This window comes from Passer domesticus, chromosome 6, assembly GCF_036417665.1.
Source record: "Passer domesticus isolate bPasDom1 chromosome 6, bPasDom1.hap1, whole genome shotgun sequence".
NCBI classification, from domain to species: domain Eukaryota; kingdom Metazoa; phylum Chordata; class Aves; order Passeriformes; family Passeridae; genus Passer; species Passer domesticus.
The window spans coordinates 61,669,581-61,693,579 of record NC_087479.1 but is presented as its reverse complement, the minus strand read 5'-3'; the positions used below and the strand labels follow the sequence as shown (position 1 = coordinate 61,693,579).

General features: G+C 37.2%; 1 protein-coding gene across 5 annotated transcripts in view; it reads left to right on the top strand.

Moving 5' to 3' along the window:
- Positions 1–23,999, top strand: part of NELL1 (neural EGFL like 1) — a 332,196-nt gene that overhangs the window by 76,511 nt on the left and 231,686 nt on the right. For 3 of the 5 annotated variants that reach the window (XM_064426214.1, XM_064426212.1, XM_064426211.1), the window contains exons 11-12: positions 1,066–1,165; positions 9,989–10,117. In XM_064426214.1, the coding sequence (XP_064282284.1) occupies positions 1,066–1,165; positions 9,989–10,117 (229 nt within the window). The remainder of the gene's footprint in view (positions 1–1,065; positions 1,166–9,988; positions 10,118–23,999) is intronic. The other 2 variants (XM_064426215.1, XM_064426213.1) reach the window with 1 other exon arrangement.

Here is a 23,999-nt window from a genome sequence, read left to right as displayed (position 1 = left end):
AGACTGATGTTAAAAAGGGGTTTTGGCAACATAGCAGGCTGTCTGCTTTCTTAGTGGTGTTTCATAGCTTGGAAAATGAGATTACTCAGGTGTGGACAGTTCTGTGGGGTAGTTACTGTAGTTCTTACTGAGTAAAAATCCTAGTTCGTTTTTGCTCCACTTGCTAGTTTTCAGTGATGGCATAGCTGCAGAAGGGGTGCTGCACAAGTAAATTATGATATGAAGAAGGCTGGAGTGGGGGATAAGGTAAAAGAGGAGGCTATTTTGGGACAAGCTGTTAAGAAACCATGAACTAAGTGCTGGAGAGCTGTTTGGTCTGGAGACATAGTGAGGCTAATCTGCTGGATGGGAGAAACAGATGGAGTAAAATTTGGTGGAAAAATCTCCCAGTGAAGGCTCCATGTCTACGATTACAGAAAGTTTCCACCAGCATCTAGACCTCCTATTGCAGTCTTATTCTAAATCTAGAAATCAAAATCATAGCAATGTCTTTAGATTGAGCTTTACACAGTAGTTTCTGTAGGGATCTCTCAAGATGAGCTTTCTTCTCTGAAGGATCGAACTTTGGAAATAAGGTGATCAGTAATTCTAAAGAACAGACACTTGGATACGACAGAACAAAACAACGCTTGAAAATAGTGGTCTTGCTGTGTAAACTGGAGTTGAATCACTTATCAGTGAAGTATGTGGACTGTGAAATAAGAGGAATAAAGCTCAGATTTGCCAAAAGCAGGAAGACTATCTTTAAGCTGGAATGAAATTCTTAAATTCCTTCAAATACTTGAAAAGAAGATGACTATACTTTGAAACTACATATTTGATAAAACTAGCATAGAATTTTGAGCTGAAGTGCCTTGTCTTTTAATCTTATTTTTTTATGCATTTGCACAGTAGATTACTCTGGATTTGATGTTATGGTGGAACAAATGAATTTAACTTGCTTCTTGCTAATTTACCAGTGTTGTTACTGGAGATTACTAGTGCTGTGGATGGAAAAGCATGTGATCCTTGCCTCTACATGTATTTTCACCAATGTAATTTTTAAAAAATGTTGTTTATTTTCAGAATGGAGTTTTAGTAAAAGTAACAGAGACCTGTCCACCGCTGAACTGCTCAGAAAAAGATCACGTTCTTCCAGAGAACCAGTGTTGCAGTGTTTGTAGAGGTAAGCCAGCTTGGAAGGAATAGAAGTTGTTGGTTCAAGAGGGGAATACATTGAAAAGAGCAATTCCTTTTTAATGAGATATTAAGTACCTCTATAAGCATGATTCTAAAACCAGTCTGTGATACTCCTTAGGTTAGAAGACTTAGCAGATATAAAGCTGTAATTGCCCTGAATGAGGCAGGAGGAGGGAGAAAAGGAAGAGCTGGAGGAGAAAGGAACCATTATCTCCTAAAAATTCCTATTAAAAGGATGTTGTATTTGAAAATGAAATTATTTTGTTGCTTAAACCTGCAGCTGCAGTGTTTTGAAAGTGTTTTTTCAAGGTCTCTATTTTAAAATCTCAAAAATAGCATTAAGATTCTACTTTGATGGATATTAGGAGGTTGATTTAGGTATGAGCATTCTCAGGACTAATTTATGCATTAAGCTGGACAATGAAATAGTACCAATGCAAAACAAAAGTTAAAAAATTAATGCTAGAGCTCAGAACCTCATTTTTCCTCCTTCCAGAGGATATTGAGATGCAGTTTCTTCTTCCTTTCAGCTGTATGAGTCCTGGTTGTAGGCTGGACCAGACTGAACAGGCAATAAGTAAAATCTTAATTGAGGAAATCCCCTTAAATGAGGAATGTGCAGGTATCACAAGGTTAAGATTTGAACAACCTTTCTTTTAAAAACGTGTTCTACTCAGTGAATTGCTTGGTGAATAGTAATTCCCTATGTATTGTATCTCTGGTCCTCATCTCTCCCTTGGTGCTGAGTCTCAGTTGAGCTTAAGGGGAGCCTGGTCTCTCAGGAGTCACATGTCAGCCTTTAGTGTTGCACCTCAGAAATTCAAGCAAGAGGTGTTCCAAATGAGCATGAAACATTTCCAGGCTTAGGTGGTCATTGAGGTCTGCTGGAATATTTGTCTTGCCTGCGTATAAAGTCCTCCAGTGCCATTGCAGATGGCAATGAAGGGGCTCTAAGCCTATCCCTCTGCCAGTAAATATTAATTAATAAATATGCATGGTTAAATATTTACTTAGGCCTCGAACTTAAAAACACATGCATGTGGTTGCAGCATGTTTGAGACTCCCTGTTGGGTCATGGTCTAAGAATATACACATTAATTTTTTTTAGTAGTTTCTAGAAACATCTGCAGCTATTTCAGCAAGCAGTAAATGTTGCTTCTCTGTCCCTCAGAGGGCTCAATGTCTTAATGATACTTCTTAACAGATGGCCCAGTTTGATGTAGTGCAGTAGTGAAAAAGAATGTATTCATTACTTAAAAGGATTAGAAATATGAAAGCTTCAAAGTTGATGGAAGATAAGTTCCATAATTATTCACTTCCATATTATTGTTAGTGATAGGTCCTCTTTTTAAATATTCATTCCCAAACTGGCTTCATTATTTATAATATTAGATGAATATGTATATTTATGTGATGATCTCTAGAAGCAAGGGAAGAAATTGTATTTTCCTTTCCCAGGAATTCTGGCACATGATGCATTCAATATGACACATTAAACTTTCACTTCAGTTCTGCTTTAGCTGACTGCTAAAACAGTACCTCCTCTTTTTGTATTTCATCATGGCTTTTTAAAATTCTTTTGAAAATGATGCCTAAAGAGATGATTAATTTTGTCAACTTTACAAAGGCATAAATTCCATTTGGCACTCATCAGTTGCTTTTTATATCTTGAAGTAGAATATATGCTGCCTGACACTTTGCTTCAGTTGCATGCAACCCAAAGTGGTAGTATATAATTTTATCATGTGCTGTTGTTAAAAATGGATATTTATTAAGAATTCCATATTTGGTATGGGTTTTATCCAGCAAACAGGTGCTGTCTGATACGGCAAGCAGGCCACAGTTTCTGATCCTGTCCTGTGCCAGCATATCCTTTACTGGGAAAGGATAGATTGCTTTTCTTGTTTGCCAAAGTGACTTCTTTCAGAGACTATATTCAGCTTCTTTTTGTCCAAGCCAAAGTAGTAAGGAAGACATATTGTAATAATTGCTGTCCTGAATAAGCAAAATTTTTTGTTGGAAGGCCACACAGATCATTTGCACATCATATGCAAATTTCACATTGTATGTATGATGATGCAGATAATTTGTTGTGTTAGTCCTTAGCTAAGCCTTAAGTTATTCAAGAGAATATTTAGCAAGCATTTACTAGCAATGTTAAATAAGAATATTATTTCTGTGTTAAGTTTATCAGTGCATGTTAGTGACTGCTAGGTTCTGGGCTTTGTAGCAGTTCATGTGTTTTTAGTATTTGTAGTTGTGGAAACAGAAGACTTCTACTGAATTTCATGTTCTGTAGAATTATATATAGTATATTTGCTGAATTGGGCAAGGTGACAGGTTTGCATCTTGTGCTTTTCTAGCTGCAGAAAAGGAATTTCCATTTAACAAAGGGATAAATATAAGGAGATCAGCAGAAGGAAAGAAAAACACAGAAGTACAAAATCTTTATGATGCTGTGGTATGAGACTGTACCCTCCGAAGCGATCTCTGTAGTACTTACCACAATAATAGATGAGTGCCATAGGTTATGCAGGGCAAAACATAAATCTGTGGTGTTTATGGAGATGGAAATTGTGAGTCAGCAAAGAAAAGAATTGAGTACTGTTATATTCAGAGCTGGTGGACTTCCTAGATAGTCATTACTGTTTGTAAATGGTAGGAAAAATAAAGACAACTGATAATGCCTGTTCTTCTCCAGGCTTGCCCCATGAGTTTATAGTATTGCAGAAGGTAATAGTATATTGCTAAGAGGCAATTTCTGGATTTCAGGGAAGTGGTTGTGTGAGGTGTGCGGCAAGGTGAGAGTAGTATGGAAGAGCTCTGCTTTAAAATGACAGTTTATTCTTGTGATTTCATGTACTGAATGCATAAATGGACCTCACCATTTCTGTGTATGGGATCTATCCTTGGATGTTATGTATAGTATATACAATTTTTCCTTTCATCTCCATGCTTTAATATAAATGTCTGCTTAAACTATGTGGCCACTTTATACTTTCCAGCAGGACGATGTGGTGTTATTACACTGTCTTTTAGGCTTACAGAAAATTTAGTTAATTTTCAAGTTTCACAAAGAATCGTGTCACAAAATACATTTTTTGCTACTTTTGAGAATCACTCATTTTTCTTACAGCATGCCTGCTACATTTTTTATAGCCCTGGGACAAAACTAATATAAAAAATAGTGTCATGAAAGTGTTTTATTGTTCCCTTTAGCTGTTTTTCTCCTTGCAAAAGACAGTGTATAATTTTCAAAGAGTGGGTTTTTTTAGCTTTTGCATGAGTGATTCAAATAAAACTTCATGAGAGAATTTTTATGTTATGCTCACAATTTTAAATACGTAAAAATAGTCTTAGCAGTCTTAGTAACTTCAGATGTGCTCTTCTTAAAGGAAAGAGTGTGATGAAATAATGAAGTAGTGAGAGGGGTTTTGTTTCTAGGGAGAATAATTATTTGCTGTGCTGCAGTATGGTGGACTGATGGATTTAGATTACCTGCTGACACTCATTAGGAGGAAAGGGAGAATCTTATTGATGAGGTGAAGCATACATTTTTAGAGCAGGGAGCAGCATTTAATTCTAAAATTGGAGCTTCTGTCGCCCTTCTTTGTGTTGCTTTGGGAAGGTTTTTAGTTTTTAAGTTAGAGGGTGAGAAGGCTCTTCAGTTGTGCATGTTTCTCATCTCTTCCTGCCTGGCTGAGATTTGATTCTTCAGAAATTGAATTTTTCCATTTATTGCTATGAGGTAGGAGTTATTTCAAGGTTTTAGATTTATTAAGATTTAATGACAGTTGATAAATATGAATTAGTTTATTTCTAAACATAGTTGTAGCATTACTTCGGATTTAGAAGAGCTTTCTATCTGAAAAAGAAGAAATCTTTTTAAGCTTGTTAGCCTGTGTAGTTGCCATTATTCTATTGCACACAGATAAGCACTGTGTAATAAGCTCTGCATTCATAGAGCAGCTTGAAAGAATGTAGGAAGTTGTTGTTTTATGTCAGACCACTGAGTTCTGTGCCCACAGTCTCTGAAGGTGTAAAAGCTGCTGTTCAAAGTGCTGCTTTGCACATGACTCATTAAAAACTGATTCAATTTATGGAAAGAGATAATTGGTAATGCAAATTTTAACAGTCTTCCATGACTTCTCCCTCAGTTTTACCTTACGTATTTATATTGTAACTGTGGGGTTAAATCCTAACAGTAGAAAAGATTTTGAGATTGAAACTACCTTGGGTTTTTGAATGTTGCTGGTGCTTTAACAGAAGCATTATGACAATTTTTGTTTTCGCATTTAGAGATTTCTCTATATAAAACTTTGAAGTGGAGGATATCTTGAAGAGCAAGAGAACAGGGGTTTTACAGTTTTTGATGTGAACAGCTAAGGCTATTGTAAGAAATATAGAAAACTATACAGAAGTTAGAAGGAAACCCTCAGAAACAAGCAGAGGCACATCAGTGTTGACCATAAAAAAGTAGGAAGAGATACGGGTCTAAAATGTATTGATTGCAGCTGTAATCTTGAATGAGTTCTTGCATTTTGCAATCAATAATTAAGCCAAATTACCAAATATGTTAGGTATGTAAAAAAACTGGATGACAGCATGAAACAGCCTAGTGTGCTGTTCTGCAAAAGCAGGTTCTGGGAACCACAACTTGGAAGATGTTGCTTGGAAAACTGAGAGCAATGCTCAGGTGTTGCAAAATGGAACACATTTTTAATTTGAGGTATCTGAGTTGGGGCCACTAAGGCCCACCCAGCTGTGCAGTTCCTGATGCTGCAGAAGTGATAGTTTTATGGCTGCTAGTATTTGTCTGATTCTTTTCCTAGCTGTCTCAGTACATTTATTAATCGGCATTCTATATTCAGAATGAAGGAGTAGAAAGAAACTTGTATTTCTTAAGAAAAAGATGGAGCAAACATTTCAGCAGCCTTGATGAAGGAAGAGAGTAGTGTTATCAGAAATGTCTGGGGAATGAACAAAGGTCATCAGGCCTATCAAAAATCTAAACACTCTCTTCAATATTAATTCCCCTGGTAGTATCTAATTGTGTTTTGAATGACTTTGAAGGGCTGTTGTGTACATTTATGTTTGTGTGTGTATGTGCAGAGAAGATGGTTTCTGGCATCTGTTCTGAATGCATTAATCTGTAATTTTAATTCATACTTGCCTTGTCATCTGTGCTGGCCTGAAATTAGTTAAGATTATCAGAACTGTTTAAGATTTTCTGTGGTTTTGTTAAATCCTCTTCTTCCTGCTTGCTGTGATGATTCTATTTTAAGCCATTATTATATTTAGAGAGGAGCTGACTGTCTCAGATAAGACTTTGCTGAATATTCTGAATGAATATTATTTTGGCTGGGGAATGGAGATGGATGCCCTCTGCTATCTCCCACTCATGTGAGATTGAGGGAACCCACTGCAGTGTCAGCAGGTGGTTTTGGCATCTCTGTAGGTATTTTTAAGGAATCCTATGAGCCATTTCACACCAAAGAATTAATAAGAATCAGATATTTGGCTCTAAAACTCCTGCTGGGGAGAATTTGGACGAATGTCTAAGAAATCCAAGAACCACACTTCATTGATATGCATCTTTTGGCTCTTTTGAAGTGCTAATTTTGCATTTTTGCTGAAAAAAAAAAAAAAGTATCTCTGGAAAAACCTCTGAACCGAGCAATGGTGTACTTTTTCTGACAGAGGCACAATGAAGCCTTGCTCTTCTGTTCTCTCAAGTACATTTTTTCATGCTGGTTAACCTTAAATTGCAGTTGATTTGTAAAAGCTTGGTAACATCAAATGTAGCACCGTGTGTGCTCTTAGCAGGAATGGCTTCAACTGTCCCCTTACAGAGGTATTGAACAAGTCTGCTGAAATGCTATTGGAAAGTGAAGTGGAGTCACTTCTAGATAGCAGTTTTAACAGACGGGAAACAGTGTTTCACAGATCTTTGTAATAATAAATGCCAAGACTGTCTAGAGGTGTAGTGCATGTTCTATGATTGTGTATTCCTAATAACCAGAGAAAAATGGAATGTCCTTTGGAGCCTTTGTTTTCTCAAGTTAAAGAACTGGAGTTACTTCTCCAGTTACAGAACTGGAGTTACTGGAGTTACTAAATTTTAAAAATTAAATATTGACATTAATTATTAAAATAATTGAAACTATTATTTAAGTATAAAATATATATTAAAATAATTATTTAGATTTTTTAATGTAATGCTCTTTTAATAGCCTCAAGCTTGAAACCTGATTCGGGATAGAGACTGTTCATTTTTGAGTTGCTAAAGGAAACAAAATCAATGCAGATTTTTCCAGAGATTTTTTTGAAAACAGATGACAGCTCTAGTTGCAAAAAATTAATAGGTAGGTTAGCCATCATATCTACACATAGGTTTCAGAGGTGCCAAATAAACAATGAAGGATTCACAGGGCAGTGATGTGAAAATTAATCACTGGTTTGTGCTTGGGAAAAAGTGCTGTTAGAGTGGTTGATCTGGGACCTGGGACTTGTGATTAGAGTTAACTCTGAGAAGCCATTGACTTGGCTAATTGTCTTAAATTTGCCATGAGCTGATCATAAGGTAAAATGTTGACTCACTGCGATAATAAGAGCCTGGAAACATAGAATTTTGTTGCAGAAAGTTTCATGATGCTACATACCAGCACTCTTGTAACTAAAACATACTGAGAAAGACAAGATGTTTTTTACAGGTTTGGATGAGAGGGAAATAGAACTAAATATAAACCAAACATCCTGGGACAGAGTAACAATCCATGTGATATTTTCATGCTGCCTAGCTCAATACACTGCTGTGTTACAGAGGTTCTGACCCAATAATAACCAAATCAAGCTCCTACTGTGTATGAGCTCAAAGGAGAATTATTATTCCAAAGAAGTGGAAACAGACTAGGATGTCATAGTCTTAGGGGAAACAATGACAAAGAAAATATTATAAAACTCATTGTCTCTTGGATGTTATCTGGAATGCCAGTAGAATAATAATCCTGTGTGGGGAGCATAAATCAGATGCTGAATGGATAAGTTTGAGGAGATCGGTTCCAGTGTTCAGTTTCAATTATAGTTATAAAGGCAAAAATGAGAAGTCAAATACTGTGATTGCATAAGTGGCTAAAGGTAGTGCATTGGCACCCTATTTTACCAATGTGAAATGTACCTGGGCTAGATAAGGCTGGATCTGGAATACTTGAGTTGTTTTTACCAGACTGTGAAATGAGTAAGGACTAGAAGGGATAACTGAAGTTTTCATTGAGGGGATTGGGTCTTTTTCTCAAGCTGGATTACAATGAAAGAAGAAGCCAGCTGAGCACAAGGAAGATACCTTGGCTGTTAATAAAATGAATTTGGACTTTAAGTGTAGAATTGCATGTTGACACTGCTAACAAGTGTTAACATTTAAAAAAAATTACCTCAGAACTCAACATTAGATGATCAGACAGATAAATCTGGAGTGCACTAAGCTGGCATAGCCTGAGTGTTACATTAGTAGACAACTAAAATGTGTGTGAAAATACATTAAAATATGATATCAAAGCAAGGGATAGAATACTAAAAAGACATTAAAATATGATATCAAAGTAAGGAATATGAATAGAGACCTGAATCTGGCATTTAGATGTTAAAGTCTGGGTTGTGTTTTTCTTAACTTTTTTTAGGGGGTGTTAGGAAGTTTATGATCAGTGAATGAGAACTTTTAGTTTGCTCCTTTATGACCAGGTGGAACTGGCAGAAACTGTTCTGATATTCAGGTAAGCACAAGCTGGAATACCAATAGATTATGGTATGTGTGGGTTTCTGCTTTTCTTCCTTCCAGGACAGAAAATGGATATGAAATAGGGTTTACCAAAATGACTGCTTATATATCTCAGACAAATAGAAATGGACTCTTGGATATTAATAGAGAAAAATCCATAAAACATACATCAGTGGAGGGAGGGAAAAAAAATCCTGTTGTCAAATCTGTAAGGTATTTCTTAACTTCCAGTGAAGTGCATTTAGAGATGAAATTACAATTACTTTCACTTCAGACTTAAGAGGGAAAAGATGTTGTCATGTCTCTGAGAAATACTGAAAATCAGAAAGAGAGAAAGATACAAGTGGCTGAAATTCTATCTTTACAGAAGGAGGTGGGGAAGTTCATCCTATTTCTAGAAATGACTGTACGGAATAAAATAAACTGTTCACAAAGAAACTACTGAGAACTTGGGTGAAGGAAAAAAGATTAATAAAAATTCTCCTCGATAGAACATGATGCATGGAATAATTATAAACTGTAGGAACAATTGAGCTGGTTTTTGATGACAGAATTACAAGGCAGTGTATGAGGTTGCTTTGACTACCGCTACAATTTTGTGCAGTGTCTCATTTTGATCTACTAAAAGTACGTATGGCTATGCATAATAAGAGAATTTCGAGGGCTTTTTTTTTTATATTACACTTCATTGTCCTTTTGATGTAAGTTATTTTATTAGCATTTCACTTCCTGACAATCAGAGACTTAATGCTACATGGGTTCAGTAGAACAGTAATGAATTGTCATGCCTTCCTGCTTTGGAGTTGTCTTTTCTCCTGGACAAAACTAGTGATACAAATACCTTTTCAAAGAAAATGGTTGTTCTGAGAATTAATTGATGGAGAAATCCAAAAAGTCTGTGTGCACCAGCTACATTTATAGAGAGAATTTGGAATGCAAAATGCCTAAGTTTTTGAGTGATACAGTCAATGTAAATACCTGAATATCTGAACTAAACATGTTTTAAGAGCCTGTTGCATGTTCCTTGTATTTTAGGCCATAACTTCTGTGCAGAGGGGCACAGGTGTGGTGAAAACTCAGAGTGCAAAAACTGGAACACAAAAGCTACTTGTGAATGCAAGAATGGTTATCTCTCTGTCCAAGGGGACTCTGCATATTGTGAAGGTAAACAAAATATTCAAAGACCCATTCCCTGAACAACTTATTCAAAAACGTAATATTAAATAAATGGTAGATTAATGAATTTCATTGCAAAGTTCAGTTTCGTGGTGGTGAATTTCACAGGGACCCTTTTTGTGTTCATAAACAGGGGTTGAAGGTTACAAGTGGTGCTCTCTGTAGGCGTATTTCATTGCTGCAGTTGTGTCTTTAGCACCATGGTCATGCTGTCATGACAAATTTTAAACCACTGTTTTTCAGACAATAGCACATACCATCTAAAATGTTTTTTAGAGAACAGTGTCTTTATAAGATGCATTAATTTAGGAAGTGGAAATTGTGCAGGCATTTGTGAGAATGGTAAGTGTGAAGGAGTACTGTGGCTTGGATATAAAAATGATGACCTGCAGTCCTTCCTGAAGTACTTCTGTGGGACAGGTACTTTACTGAAATGGTTTTCCTATGATACATAAGAGACCTATTTCTGAGAAGATTGTAGCTGAGGTAGTTCTGTTCATGTGTTATGCCATCACAGGAATGAATGCAGTGGAGCATTACTCTTCTTTTTGTTTCTCAGTGTTTTCTAGAGCTTGTTATTTATAGCTGTGATGTACTTCTTAAAAAATAAATTGATGATTCAATGTGTACCACATTCCTTCCTGCCTTTGCACTGTGGGTTGGGTTTTTTAAATACTTTTGTATGTCAGGCTGCAATATTTTATTTTTTGACCGTTGTAGGAAGTTTTTGAACTGCTCTGTAAAAAAAATTCCCTAGGTTGTTTTTGCAATAGTACTGGTGATGGAAGGGGATGGCATTTTTGACAAGCTGTTAAAATATAGCATAAGAATTGAAATACTGAGGACTAAGGATGAAAGAATAAAAAAAGATGTGTGTAGATTGTGCTTAAATGATCCTGCATTCATAAAAGGGCTTTTTAGTATATACATGCAAACAGGATGTCTTGAAATAGCCTTTTATAAATATGTTCAGTAAAGTGCAGCTTTAAATCTTATGATATTTAGTAATTTCTCTGCAAACATTAATTTGAATGGTCCGTTGTATTCGCTTTCAGTGACTGGAAAAACAGTTCCCACATGTGTTCTTAAAGGTAAGCAGCAAATATATTGTGTATAGAGAGAAACGTTTTTGTACAAAAAACTGAACAACTGCTTTTTACGTACTACAGGGACTTCTCGGACATCAGAGGACAGGCTGTTTATCAGCTATGATACATAACCCAGTATAGCTGGGTTCTTCTTTGCTGTTTTAAATAATTACAGTGCTTAGTATTTCTATTTTCCTAGACACAGACTGTCCTTTTTTCCTTCTGTGGAAAAAATTTTAACATCTTGACCCAAGCGAGTTTGGAGATCTTGGCAGTAGTAGTGATGGTGGGAAAAAAAAGCTTTTTAAAATAAATTAACAGGAATTGCAATATACCTGGGTCTGTCTTGCATAAATTTTTGGAAGGGCAAATTAAATCCCTGACTTCAGTGTATGTGGGTGAAACGTGAGGCAACAGAAAAACAGCTGCTTTTGCTGCCAGAGACCATGGGATAGAGGAGGGTGTTCCTTTCTGCATTTTATGAAATTATATATTTGCTAGAAGGAATGTAGTTCTCTAGAGGTAACACAGGAGAGGGACCCTTGAGCAAAGGAGCTACAGACTGACAAATTGATTAGCCAAGTGGTGACTCCTTTCAGCCCTGTGAAGAGCTTCCTTGCACTCCTTCTTCCTCTTCTTTCTGCAGAATTTCTTTTTATGCCTCTCTAACCTCATTCCTCTCATCTATGTGTTTAGTCTGCTAAGTACAGTCATTTCATAGTTGGTTGTACAATAGTCTCAAATGCATGATGAAGCTGTGATTAAAACAAATGAGAGCAAAGGCACATGTCTGAAGGTACAGTTTAGCAGGAGGCTGAAATAGTATGGATTTTCTTTTACTGTTTTGAATTTCTGTATGTAAGGATTAAATACTCAAAACACCTGAGCAACAAATACTAAACATACAAAACACCTGTGGAAGCAAGGAAGAGCTCATGCTCAGCTGTAGCTCTGAATTTCTTTGTCTTTGCTAAGCATTTAAACTCTGGACATGTAAGATTACTGTTTCCTTTGAGATGGAAGGTTAAATGAGTTCAAACTCGTGATATGTGCTGGTAAAGTGGCACCTTAGTTTAGAGTGCTCCAGATCATTAATTTGGAGTTTTCCAGATTTCTCATCTTTTCCAATGTACTTGAAGTAGTTGTGCATGTGAATTATGATTTATAGTATTATTTTACCTTACATATGATTTTACTGTTAATTCTTCTTGCTCTTACAGTTTTATCCTGCTGGAGTTTGGCATAATTTTCATTTTGTAAGATCTCTGAAGTATTGTGTTTGAGTCTGCTCTGCTTTTTTGATAAGCATTTTTCTCTTATTTAACTTTGCATAGTCACATTAGCAGTACAGTGGAAAAAAAAAATTAAAAATATTCTAACTTTTATCAGAGAATTGGCGTCAACAAATTTATAAAATAAATAATAATCTGAGAGGCTTTCACTATTCATTCTCAGCAACTACTTTTCAAGTACTTAGAAGCTTCTTATGTCAAGATGTACATATAAAATAACCACAGATGTACAGGTAACTATATGCATTCCATTTTTGAAATAACAGAAGTATTGAGGGAAGACTGTTTCTGAAATCAAGCAAGTAAATGAAGCTTGTGATGGATGAAGGAGATAAGTGGAGATTCTCTGTGTTATATAAAAGCAATATATTTTACTTAAAACAAGAAAAGTTGGGCTTTTTCTGTTTTTCTGACATTTGGCTGCTTTTCTTACATATGAGACATAATTACAGCATCGGCCTTTTGAAAACAGATGTGTAGAAGCATTTCTATTAATCATGTGGTGTGAGGTTTACCTATAGCTGTGGATACTTAGGCACAAGTGTGGAACCAGTTTCACTTTGTCACATAGGCATGGATAAATCCAGGGGCTCGTGCAGGTGAGCTGGCCGAGTCCAAGGCCTGCAGGACTCAACCATTCCAGCTGCAGCAGTGTGTGCACACTGGCTTCTCAGGACAGGACAGATGGACACTTGTGCTGAGCACAGGAAGTTGCATGTGTGTTAGTGCCACATGGGCAGCAGTTGTGTCCAACCGGGACCAAAATGGGGAATCTGTTTGGGTCTGTCTGATGCTGATTGTTCCAGATGTGCTGTGGGATGTGTGCAGCAGACCTGCAAGTACTTCTACTCTTATGTACTTCTTCAGAGTTGAAAATCTCTGCAGTCTGTGACTACTTTGCAAATAATAGGACAGTACTGTGAACTAAGAGACGGGAAAGGGTCAGCACATGGCGAGTCTGAAGTTCAGGCATGATAAAGGAAAATTGAGCCTCATCAGCTGGAAGCCAGGGTTGTTGCTATCTAGCATGCTGATGCTTGCTTTTTAGGTAACAGGCAAAGGGCCATCTCTTCTGAAAATAATTTCTGCTATATATTTCACAGTGAAGGGGAAAAAAATAGTATTTCTCTGCCACATTTCAGCTCCCCATTCTTTATTACCTTGTTCACTTGAAACATTTACAGCCCCTTTCTACCTGCAAAGCTAAAAGTGATTTTTACCTTTGAGATGTTGAGATCTGATCCATTGTGAGTACTGCTAAAATCTGAAGTGGGATAGATAGCACAGGATAAATGCATGCTTCTTCTCAGTGACAAGAGTGCATAGAACAAGAAAATCAGTGTTAACCTTAGCTATCCTTTGTGCCCCCAAGAAGCATCCCATAGAAGGGGTACATTATCACAACTCTTCCTTAGAGCACAAAGTAGTCAGCATACCACAAGGTGTCTTGTTATGTTACACAGCATGTGCTCAGCCAGTGTCACCAGAGAATGGTCTGTGGTAACAGTGTCATATAAGAAAAGATCCATTCACTGAAGTGGACCTGCAAGATGAATATTTTCATTTTATGACTATATTGTTTTCTTTCCCTCTGTACCTAAGTATGCTCTCTAGGATGGTTCTTGTATTACCTGACCCTCACCTTAGTGCTGTTACATCAGCTTAAAGAGTGATGAATGAAATACCTTAACACTTGTGAAAATTTGTGCAATTTTTGAACTTGATGGAATGCTCTAGAAGCACACATGACTTTCAGAAGGAACATGACTCAGTCGCTCTTTCCCTTCTGTGCTCCGAAAGTGTTATTTAATCTGTTGTTAACAAATTATTGCTCATTTCAAAAAGATATCACATAAGCTCTGAAATGCTAGCCAAATTCAGAAAATCTGACTACTTTGTGCTCTAAGGAAGAGTTGTGATAATTTTACTGGGCTTGGCAGATTTTGGGAAGATGAAATAAAGACAAATGAAAGCTTAGGGAGGAAACTGAGTGTTCATTTTCCACTGAGCATGGATCCAAGCATGCAGTATGGGGGCCTGGCAGAATGTCTGCCTGGTGTGCTTGAAATCTCAGGACTTTGTTGCTAGCTATTGTAAAAATACAACCATATTTAATTTCCTTGCAATTTGCAAGTAGGTTCCAGACACATACAGTGGTCTTTATTGCTTTCAGTTTCTTTTCCTTTGAACTTGATACCACATGTAGTCAGGAAATCCATTACAGAAAGATAGATGTGGAAATATATTGAAAATATCTGTTCTGAAGGTACATTAGTGTAGGTTTTGTTAGAAAATGTTTCCTTTCTGAAAGTCACTTAGAAAAAAAATTACAACACACTGAAGAAGATGGGTTTTTTCCCCAATATTGCAGAAATCAGGAAAAATTAACCTTCTTAGATTAATGGTTTAGTTCCAAATGCAAAGACATAACTATCAGCATGCTTGAGTGGGAAAAAAAAAAAGTTTACTTCTGTTGCAAAATATAGTGGAAGAAAAAACCCTTTCCTCATTAAGTGGGGCTTCTGTTATAGTTTTGAAGATGAGAGAGCTTCATAACTTACCTGTAATATTTAACCCTTTGACTCATCACATTCTGTGCATAAATAACTGTTCAGTGTGCAGACCTTTTCTCAAGCCATTCAAACTGAAAAAGTATAAACCCCATCCTGCATATGACCCTCAGAGTAGAAGTCTGCTGGCAATCCACTGAGTTTTCACAGCTGGTGTTTTTCTTGCTCTATAAAATAAGGTGAATTTTGTTGAGTTTTCCCCTCCTCCTCTGTAGTGATTTCACTGCAGCTGTTCTAATTTCACTGCACTGTGGCTTAGGAGGTGACATTAACATTTTATGGTGGTACCATATAAACCTTCTGTGTGGCAGTGATGTACAACTGTGGTTTTGGATGGGGTCCATTGACTTGACTTCTGGGTCAGCTTTTAATGATAATCCTCCTGCTTGCTGTACTCTCAGAAAACCTGCATCACAAGATGTCTGATTCCTGCAGATGTTGTTCTGTGTGCTGTGATAAACTTATATTCTGTGCATAGGTGTGAGGATGCAGATACATATACAGAACTGTGCGTGTTTCAGGTGATTTCATGAAGTGAAGGAGTTGGGACAAATATTGATGGTAAATGTGCTGATTTTTTTTCTCTATGCAGAATTGATAGAAAAGGTGAGGGCAGGAGAAGAATCTGAAAATGTTACAGTCAAATCATCATCTCTGTATCAAAGACAACATTATGGCAGTGGTTCATGGGGATTTACAAAGCAAAACCCAAAACCACCCCTGCAATGCCAAAACCCCCAAACAACCCCCCCACATGCCTTTTATAACACCTAACTTGATGTCAGGTTGCTTTTTAAAAAGTTTTCTTTGAAAGACACTTGTTAACCTACTTTTTAAGATTTCAGTTACCTAAGAGTGTCAAATTTAAGCTTCTACTATATAGGTAATCCTATTTATCAGCGAAAGTAATTTCTCCTGGTGATATAATACAAATAATATATTTGTCCTGCCTACTGATTCCATAGAGAGAGACTTTTAATTTAAAATTATACCCTTAACCATCACATGAACTCAAAATCATCTTTTATAACATAATCCAAAGGCAGGCACTTGTCAGTTGTTGTCCTACCTTTGTGGGTATATGGACTTTAATAAGTGAGACTGCAAATTCCTTGTGCTGTGAGCTGCCAGTGGAGGAGACTGAATTAAAACCTAAATAGAGCCTTTCCCTCTCAAGTTCATTGGATGTTAGTAAATTCAAGGCAGAGATTATGTTCTTGCCAGTGGACAGAAAGAGTTCAAGCAAAATACTAAAATTTTTATCCTAAGAAGATTCAAGAGTTTTTTGCAAGGCGATGTTTGTGCCTTATATGGCTCTGGATAGATTATTTCTGTTATCAAAGCTGCTTTCATATTTACAAGTTAATTAGTTTAAAATAATACTCCAGCTACAGAAACCTAGAAAGTGGAATTACTTGCCATCCCCTGGAGTAACTTTAGTTCTTTTGGTGTAATGTCATGCTGAGATTTATATGAAAATAAATTCTAATTTCTAATAAGGTAACCATATGTTTTGGTGTTGTTGTAATAAAGTGTCATAAATAATTGTGGCTCCCAAGGAATTCAGGATTGCAACTGTCAGTTCTTGTGTTAGTAATTTACATTTGAACAAATTATAATCATTGCTATTAAAGGAAAAAAAATGCTCACCGCTTCAGGATGGCAATGAAAATCCTGCTCTGAAGATGATAAAATTTTTGTTCATGTGAAGAGATTGTGGATCTTGTGTCCCTAAATCAATAAATGTTCATACATGTTAGGGTTGCATTCTCCTGAATTGTACAGGATATAATTTGATAGATGGGTTAATAAAAACCCAGTGCCATGTTGTTGGCTACTAATCATAGTAGAATCTGACTTAAAAGCTGGCCAGTAGAGAAAAAAAATGCTATTGCATGTTCCTTCACTGTCAGTGTAATTATCTTTTTCACTGTAATGACCCTTCATTGTGTGCAGGATGGGAGCATCAGACAAGGTTTATTAGAGAAATCCCCTCCTGTTTAGTCAGGAGGTACAGAAAGGGCCCCCTTGCTTTCTAAACTCTTTCTCAGAGAGGAGACTGGGTGCAGCTGGATCCAGGCTTAGCACCAGACTTGGTCAGAGGTTTGAGTCCAAAGGATTGGGTAGGTGTAATTGAAACTTCATATATCTTTGTTCCACAGGGTTAAGGATAGCAAACCAGATATATTTATATAAAAATAAGTTATTTATCATTATAGTGCTTGCACTAAAAGATGTTAATCAGAATTATTTACTACAGAATAAAGGCAGCTGTGGCTACTAGTATTGTATAATTCACTATTTTTGAATCAATATCAAAGGAATGATGTTCAAGTTATATTAAAAGCAGCAGAAATTGATGTTATTCACCCATACTAACGACCACCCATAGCAGTCGTGTGTCCTGGCCAGCTGTGTCAGCCCAGCATCTCCAGTTATCAGTGGTGTCATTGTTGGTTCCTTCATCAGGTACTTTACCAGGTCTGCCACATCTTCACCTCCCTATGGGGAGGTTGGACTCTGGGGTTGATGAGTCAGGCTGGTTTTTGTGTTATTACAAAAAGAACACCAAAAGAACAAGAGGCCCCTTCTCTTTCTGCCACAGACAACTCTGTAAACAGGGCATCGTTCCAGTTGTTTTACCCCCACTCCAGGCAGAGCATCCTGCTGCACCTTTAAAGCAAATTGTCCCCCTGGCTGTTGCAGTAGTGCAAGAGGGAGAAATCCATGCAATCAGGTGGGTGGGGATGTCCTCCACAATGTCAGCAGAAAGAGCTTTTGCTGGTCTTTACTCATTAAGCCCTTGTATTGATCCTGATATTTCCAAAATACTTTTTTTTTTTTTATTTTTCAAGTTATGATACAGTATAGCTCATGTCTCATTCATGCTGGCATCAATGAAAAAGGGAAACATTTGAAAGAGTTTTTGCTGGAATTCTGGTGGTTTAAATCAGACAAGTGCTTGCATCAAACATTTGGCAGCAAAAGAAAGAAAAAATCAGCATTGTTCTTCCAGTGATGATCAGAAGTTCGCTTGTGCTTGAGCTGGACTGAAGAACACTGACAAATGTTTGTATATAATGAGGAGGTTTTGCTTGGATCTGGATGGAAGCCACTTACCAGTATTTCTATACAAGTTGCTAAAAATTGTGTGGTTAGCTCTCAAAACCTAAAGGTTGAAGTTCTACCTTTTTAAAAGTCTGGAGCATAACTGGAATAGTTAAAAAAGTATTGTGTGAATGTTTATGGTTTATGTATACTTGGGGAATGGGGTTTTCCCATTACAACACAACAGCCTTTAGTTACCCGTGGTCTGACAGCTGCACCTCTCTCAGGGGCCTGTGAAGTTCAAAAGGGAGTTGACATGGAAAACCTCCAGTAAACTTTCAACCTAATTTTTTTCTGATTCTGTCATCTTGACCTGCATCAAGAGCACTGGAGGGTCATTTTAGATGCTGTTGAGTCTCTGTGGTTACCTTTGGCAGTGCTTGGGTTTGCAGAGAGGGCAATTATTTTGCATTGTTTAATGTTTTGAAATGAGGAAAAGAGAATGTGTTTTAAATGCTGGTGCTTAACATTTTTTTCAGCTATTTTGAACAAACTTGATGTGTGGATTTGGTGCTCAATCTCTCTCTCTGTTACTCTTAAAGAATGATCCAGGGGCATGGAGTCCCTTTTCCAAATGGAAGTTCTCACAGCCAGTTTAGAGACAGCATGTTGGATTGGGCTTGATTCTGGCTGTGTAAAATTGCGTGTTGTAAATGATGTAATCTGTTTGCCGCAAAGTCTGGGCTGGCAATAGTAGAGCAACAGATCCTGTTTTGTGGCTGCCTAAATGTTGGCATGGGTGGGTCAGACGAGGGAAACAAACGCACTTGTCCTCCAGCAGGATCTCTTACAGACTGCAAAGAACACCCTCCACCCTCCTCAGTTTTGAGGACATAAGAAAAAAACCTGATTTGCTAGAGAAACCTGCGTGAAGGATGTGGAGCACTGATCTAAGGCTAGAGAATGTAGAGACCGGAGGTCACAGATACAGTGAAGTGAGTGTAGAAAATCACTTTGTTCAGGTTTGTATATAGATGTTAGGGATCTTGGGAAAATATAGCATTAAACTCCTTGGGAACGTTCTCATTGCCATGGTGTCTCAAAGAAGTTTTTTTAAAAAAGCTTTAAAGCCGTTTCAGCTGCTTGGGTTCATGTGTGTCTGAGGCTCTGGTCCTTCCTGAGGAGATGCTGAGCCAGTGGGCAGTGACCTTGGGGACACTGTGGCACTTTGCCTGGCTCTGAAGCCACAGCCCCCATCCTGGGAGAAGGTAACAGATGAGGAGAATGAAACCATTACAGAGAAGGTGAAAATGAAAGGTGGGGGCTTTGGGGAGCCAGGAGACTTACAGTGCCCAGGCTCTGTAATATAAGTCAAAGTACAGCAGCTTCACTGCATCCAGAAAAGGACATCTAGCAGATATTCCGTGTTGACCAGTTGTATGATTAACCTTAAAGGATTTACTCTACCTGAAGTTAGTTGCAGAAGAAAACCAAAAAGGGCAACAAACCAAACAATCACTCCTTTCTCCCCACAATTGTTATGGATTTTTTGTTTTTGAAACTACTGAAGGAAATTAGGATTTTATTCTTCAGTAGAAAAAAACCTCAACAAGTAAAACACCAAAACCAAATGGAAGATATAATTTGGCTTAATATAAAAATATCTTTAAAAATTATTTTTAGTAGCAAGTATGTTTTGCCCTTGTGATAGCATAGCTGGAGGCTGCTCCAGTAAATATTATTATTGTATTTTCCCTTATGTGAATATATTTTGTTTCCAGTAGAAGGTAAACAAAATTGGTTCTAAAAGTACAAGAGTCTCTAAACCCATGGCAAATGTCAGTTTATACTGACACATTTTTCTCTGCAAGATTTAATAACGGACTTACTGATTTGGTTCTGGGTATCCAAAGTTAATGTGCATGTGAAAAACAAAGCACAGAAGTTAAGAAATTATTGGAAAAGACATTATTACTAACCTCAGGCTTTGCTATTTTGTTTGCTCTCTACTTTTTTTTTTGCTATTTCAGCATGCATATTTTTCATCCTTGACCAGCATTTCTCCTTATGGCTTCTGTTCAGATAATTTGGAATTGAGTTGTATGCTGATGGTACAGGCTATGTCTGCATTAAGTGCAGTCTATTCTGAATTTATTAAAAGACATTGAGCTTTTGACATTATCCAGATGTAGCAGGGATGCACTGGCATATAACAATTTTAATATATTTAGTCAATTTTAGACAACAAATTTAATAACTATAGACATTTTGCTTTTACATATTTGTGTCAAGTTTTATTTTCAAATAAAAATTCATTTACTTGGGGTTTTCTTTCAATGCAGTTCATTCATGGAAACACATTGATTGATTTAAGCAAAACAACAACATATTATTTATTGTGTTGCATGAGGAGATGTATTTTAATTGAAACTAAAAATGAGGCTGCTTTTTTCTGCTTGCATTGTTCTAGTAAGAAGAGGAAGCTGGGCCCAGTTGTATGTAAGATCTGTGTGTTTAGTGCTGTGTATCTGGGCAGGTTTGTCTGGTTTGGTTTACTGCCTGGAAACTGGGATAATAGTGGTAGCAGCATCCTTTGTTGTTTTGCCAGGGTATTGTGAAGTTTACTGGATACAAGATTATACAAGGAATGATACCACAAAATCAGCCAAAGTGCAGAAAAGCAATCAAACTGCTTACAAAGCAATATATAAGTTGTTGGGTTTTTTCCAGTTTTATTTTCTAAATGTTATTGACAGCTGAGGGCAGACATTCTATAAAATATTCATGTACATATTTAATTTTTAGAAAGAGAATTCCTCTTAGTCTGTAAGATTTTTGACAGACAAATCAATTTCATTTAGGTAGGTAGCTGCCTCTAAAAAAAAAAAATCTCAAAAATGTATTTTTCTGATACATCTACCCCTATTTAATGATCTGCTTCTGTGTACCTGTATCTTTTGGAGGTGGTAAAAAGAGTTATAAGAAAAGTTAGTAAGACTTTGATTTAAAGAACTGAAATCTGTACAGCATCTACAGAGGTAATCCTTATATTGATGTTAGTTTCCTGTTGATTTGCTGACTCTTATAATAGTTTTAGTATTCAGTATTTTTTTCCAAAAAAGATAGCTTCTCATTTTTCCAGTTGGTGTATCTGTTAATGTCTGAAGGGTAAATTTCAAAATACTGTTTGGGTGCTCAGTAGGAAGTTTTTCACTATCTGTCCTTATCACTTTCTTTAAAATTTTAATTTCTAAATTAGAATCTTAGTTTTCCTTCCTGCTATGGATGTTTTCTGACTAATTGCATTATATTAACCTATTTTTTTATTGTTTTTGTTGAAGATGTTTGCAGTGTTTATATCTTGGGTTGTTTATAACTTTTTCTGAACTCACTTGCTGAAGCTGTATGTGCCTTATATGCATGGTGCATATAACCTGTCCCTGTAGGGATCACTGTGTTTAATAGCAGAATATTATTTTATCTCCACTTACAGGGTTAAGAAAGTGCTTGAAAATAATTGGGATAAAATTGACAATACAAAAATGCAAACTCCTTTTTGTCTCTCATTTTCCTTAGGATAGTTTTCTTCTCTTTTTTATTTTATTATTTTGTTTCCCTAATTTTTATGACTTATGTTTTCGCTTCAGGCTTTCACCAGGGGCTGTGTCTGTACATCTTGGTAGCTATTAGTGCTGAGATAATTATCGGAATACACAGTAACATCTTATTTGAATGTGAGTTAGTGTTAGCTCAGAGACTTGCTGTGTTCTGCAAAAACAGAGAGCACCCAGCTTGCAGAGTTTGCACTGAGCAATGCCTGTGTGCCTCGGGGCTGGCTCTGGGGTTAGGCACAGAGGTGGGTTCCTGGGACAGCACACCTCCACAGGGCAGGCTGGCCCCTCTGCTTGCCCAGTGCTGTGCCAGGACTCAGTGCCTGCTGGTGCTGCTGCTTCCCAGGGAGGAGGTGCTGAACTTACACCTGCCAGCCACCGAGGCGGGTGTTCAAGGAGTAGCTGCTGCCATTCCTGCTTTTTCTGTTCCCTCAGGAGAAGATCACTGAGGGTTTTGTTTCCTAGCTGTTGAGTCCCCCATCCATAAGGGAGTAAAACACAGTTTTGTGCAGAGTTGAATCAGTGCTCCCCAGTGACAGGTCTGAGATGTTAGTTGGCATACATGAGATGCCATGGCAGCCTGAGTTTGTTGCTGATGCATTCCTGCCTTCAGGAGTAGGAATGGTCCTGATTAGTTTTTCTCCACAAAGCTCTTCCTTATGGCTAGAATTTGGGCATTGTTTTCCACTGTGAGTGTCTTAGGCGAGAGGAATTTTGCAGTACTTACATGGACTTCTATTGTCACTTAACTGACAAAATGGAAAACCGGGCAAGCCTGTGGGAAGATGAAGATCATTGTTAAAAACTGGAATCTATGTAACCAGTTGGTTCAGTCTCTTAAGACACCAGTTCATGCATGTGAGTTATTTTTTTGGTTAAGCACTTTGTTTCACTGGAATTATATAATGTCTGTTTAAGAACCACTGTTTTGGTCATGAAACATTTCCTCCATTTACTTGGGCACAAGTGACATTAACCTTTGAAGGTCAGGCCTTCTGCTCTGTTCTGGAGGCTTTTTTAACCCATTACCCCTTCGGTGACTTTATTTGCTTTCCAACTTTCAGCCTAGTTAGCTCAATCAGTGCTGTTGAAAAGGTCAGTAGCAATCTGAAGTGCATCCAGTTTGTGGAAGAATGTAAGGCATAATTTTCAGTTGCTCTTTTCTATGAAAATCAGTTCAGAGCCTGACACTGCCACTGTGTGTGGTGATAATCTGATGATTTTTCTCTACAAACAATATCAAATTTGGCTAAAGCATGACCTGACTTGTGGCTGGTGGGCAGCTGAGGCTTGACAAAACTGGAGCTGCTGTGCGCCAATGTCCTTTTTAGCAATTAGAACCTTGCTAATTTTACATAAAAGGCTACAGAACATTGAATATTGTGAAGATGTAGAGCTTTTACCAAACACTGTTTTGGTTGTCAGGAGTACCTAGGTTTGTGTTTTGGGTACACCAGGAAATTGTCAGCTCAGTCTGAGAGCTAACAGATTGTGCCAGTCATTTCTTGGTTAGTATTGGCATTATTGGATATTCAATAATGTGCAGCAGATGATGAATTTGGAAATGAGCTGAACCATCCTCTCTCATTAAATGTTTGGAGACAAATGAATTTTAGTTTCAGATGAGTAGAAATTTTTTCCCTTATTTAACACAGTATAAATAACTGGAGCTCAGTACAGCTTGGAACATCTATTTTGCAATTCACATAAATCTTGAAATGAATTAATGAGGAACATGGAAAAGAGGACTGCATCTTGGACACAGGAATCTAATCAATGTGTATTCCCCTGGGCTATATCTGTTTTGTGCTGGGTTCCCATTGATTTTGTAAACAGTTTAGTGTTAGCCATAATTCCCTTTGAATATAAATCATTCCCTGGTAGTTTCTCCTGTATTTTAATTAAATCTCAGCTGACTGGCTTGAGAACTCTTCCTTCAATATTACTGCTAAACCAGGTAAATTCTCCCTTATTTTCTTCACAGCCTTACTCTGACCCCTGTGGAATTTGTAGGCATATAGAATTCTCAAGAACTGGTGAAGCTCAGAAAACCTGAGACAGCCAGAAAGTTCTGAAATTAGAAACTATAAGAAAATCAGAAATCTTGAGGGAAAACCAAGTGATTTCTTTATTTGAAATTGTATGAGTTCCTGTTACAGGAACTCCTTACCCTTCAAAAGAAAATCATCCTTCTGAGACTGGAGAGTTGGGAAAGGGGCCTTATACCCTCAGTCTGGTTTAAGGATACAGAGAACATGAGC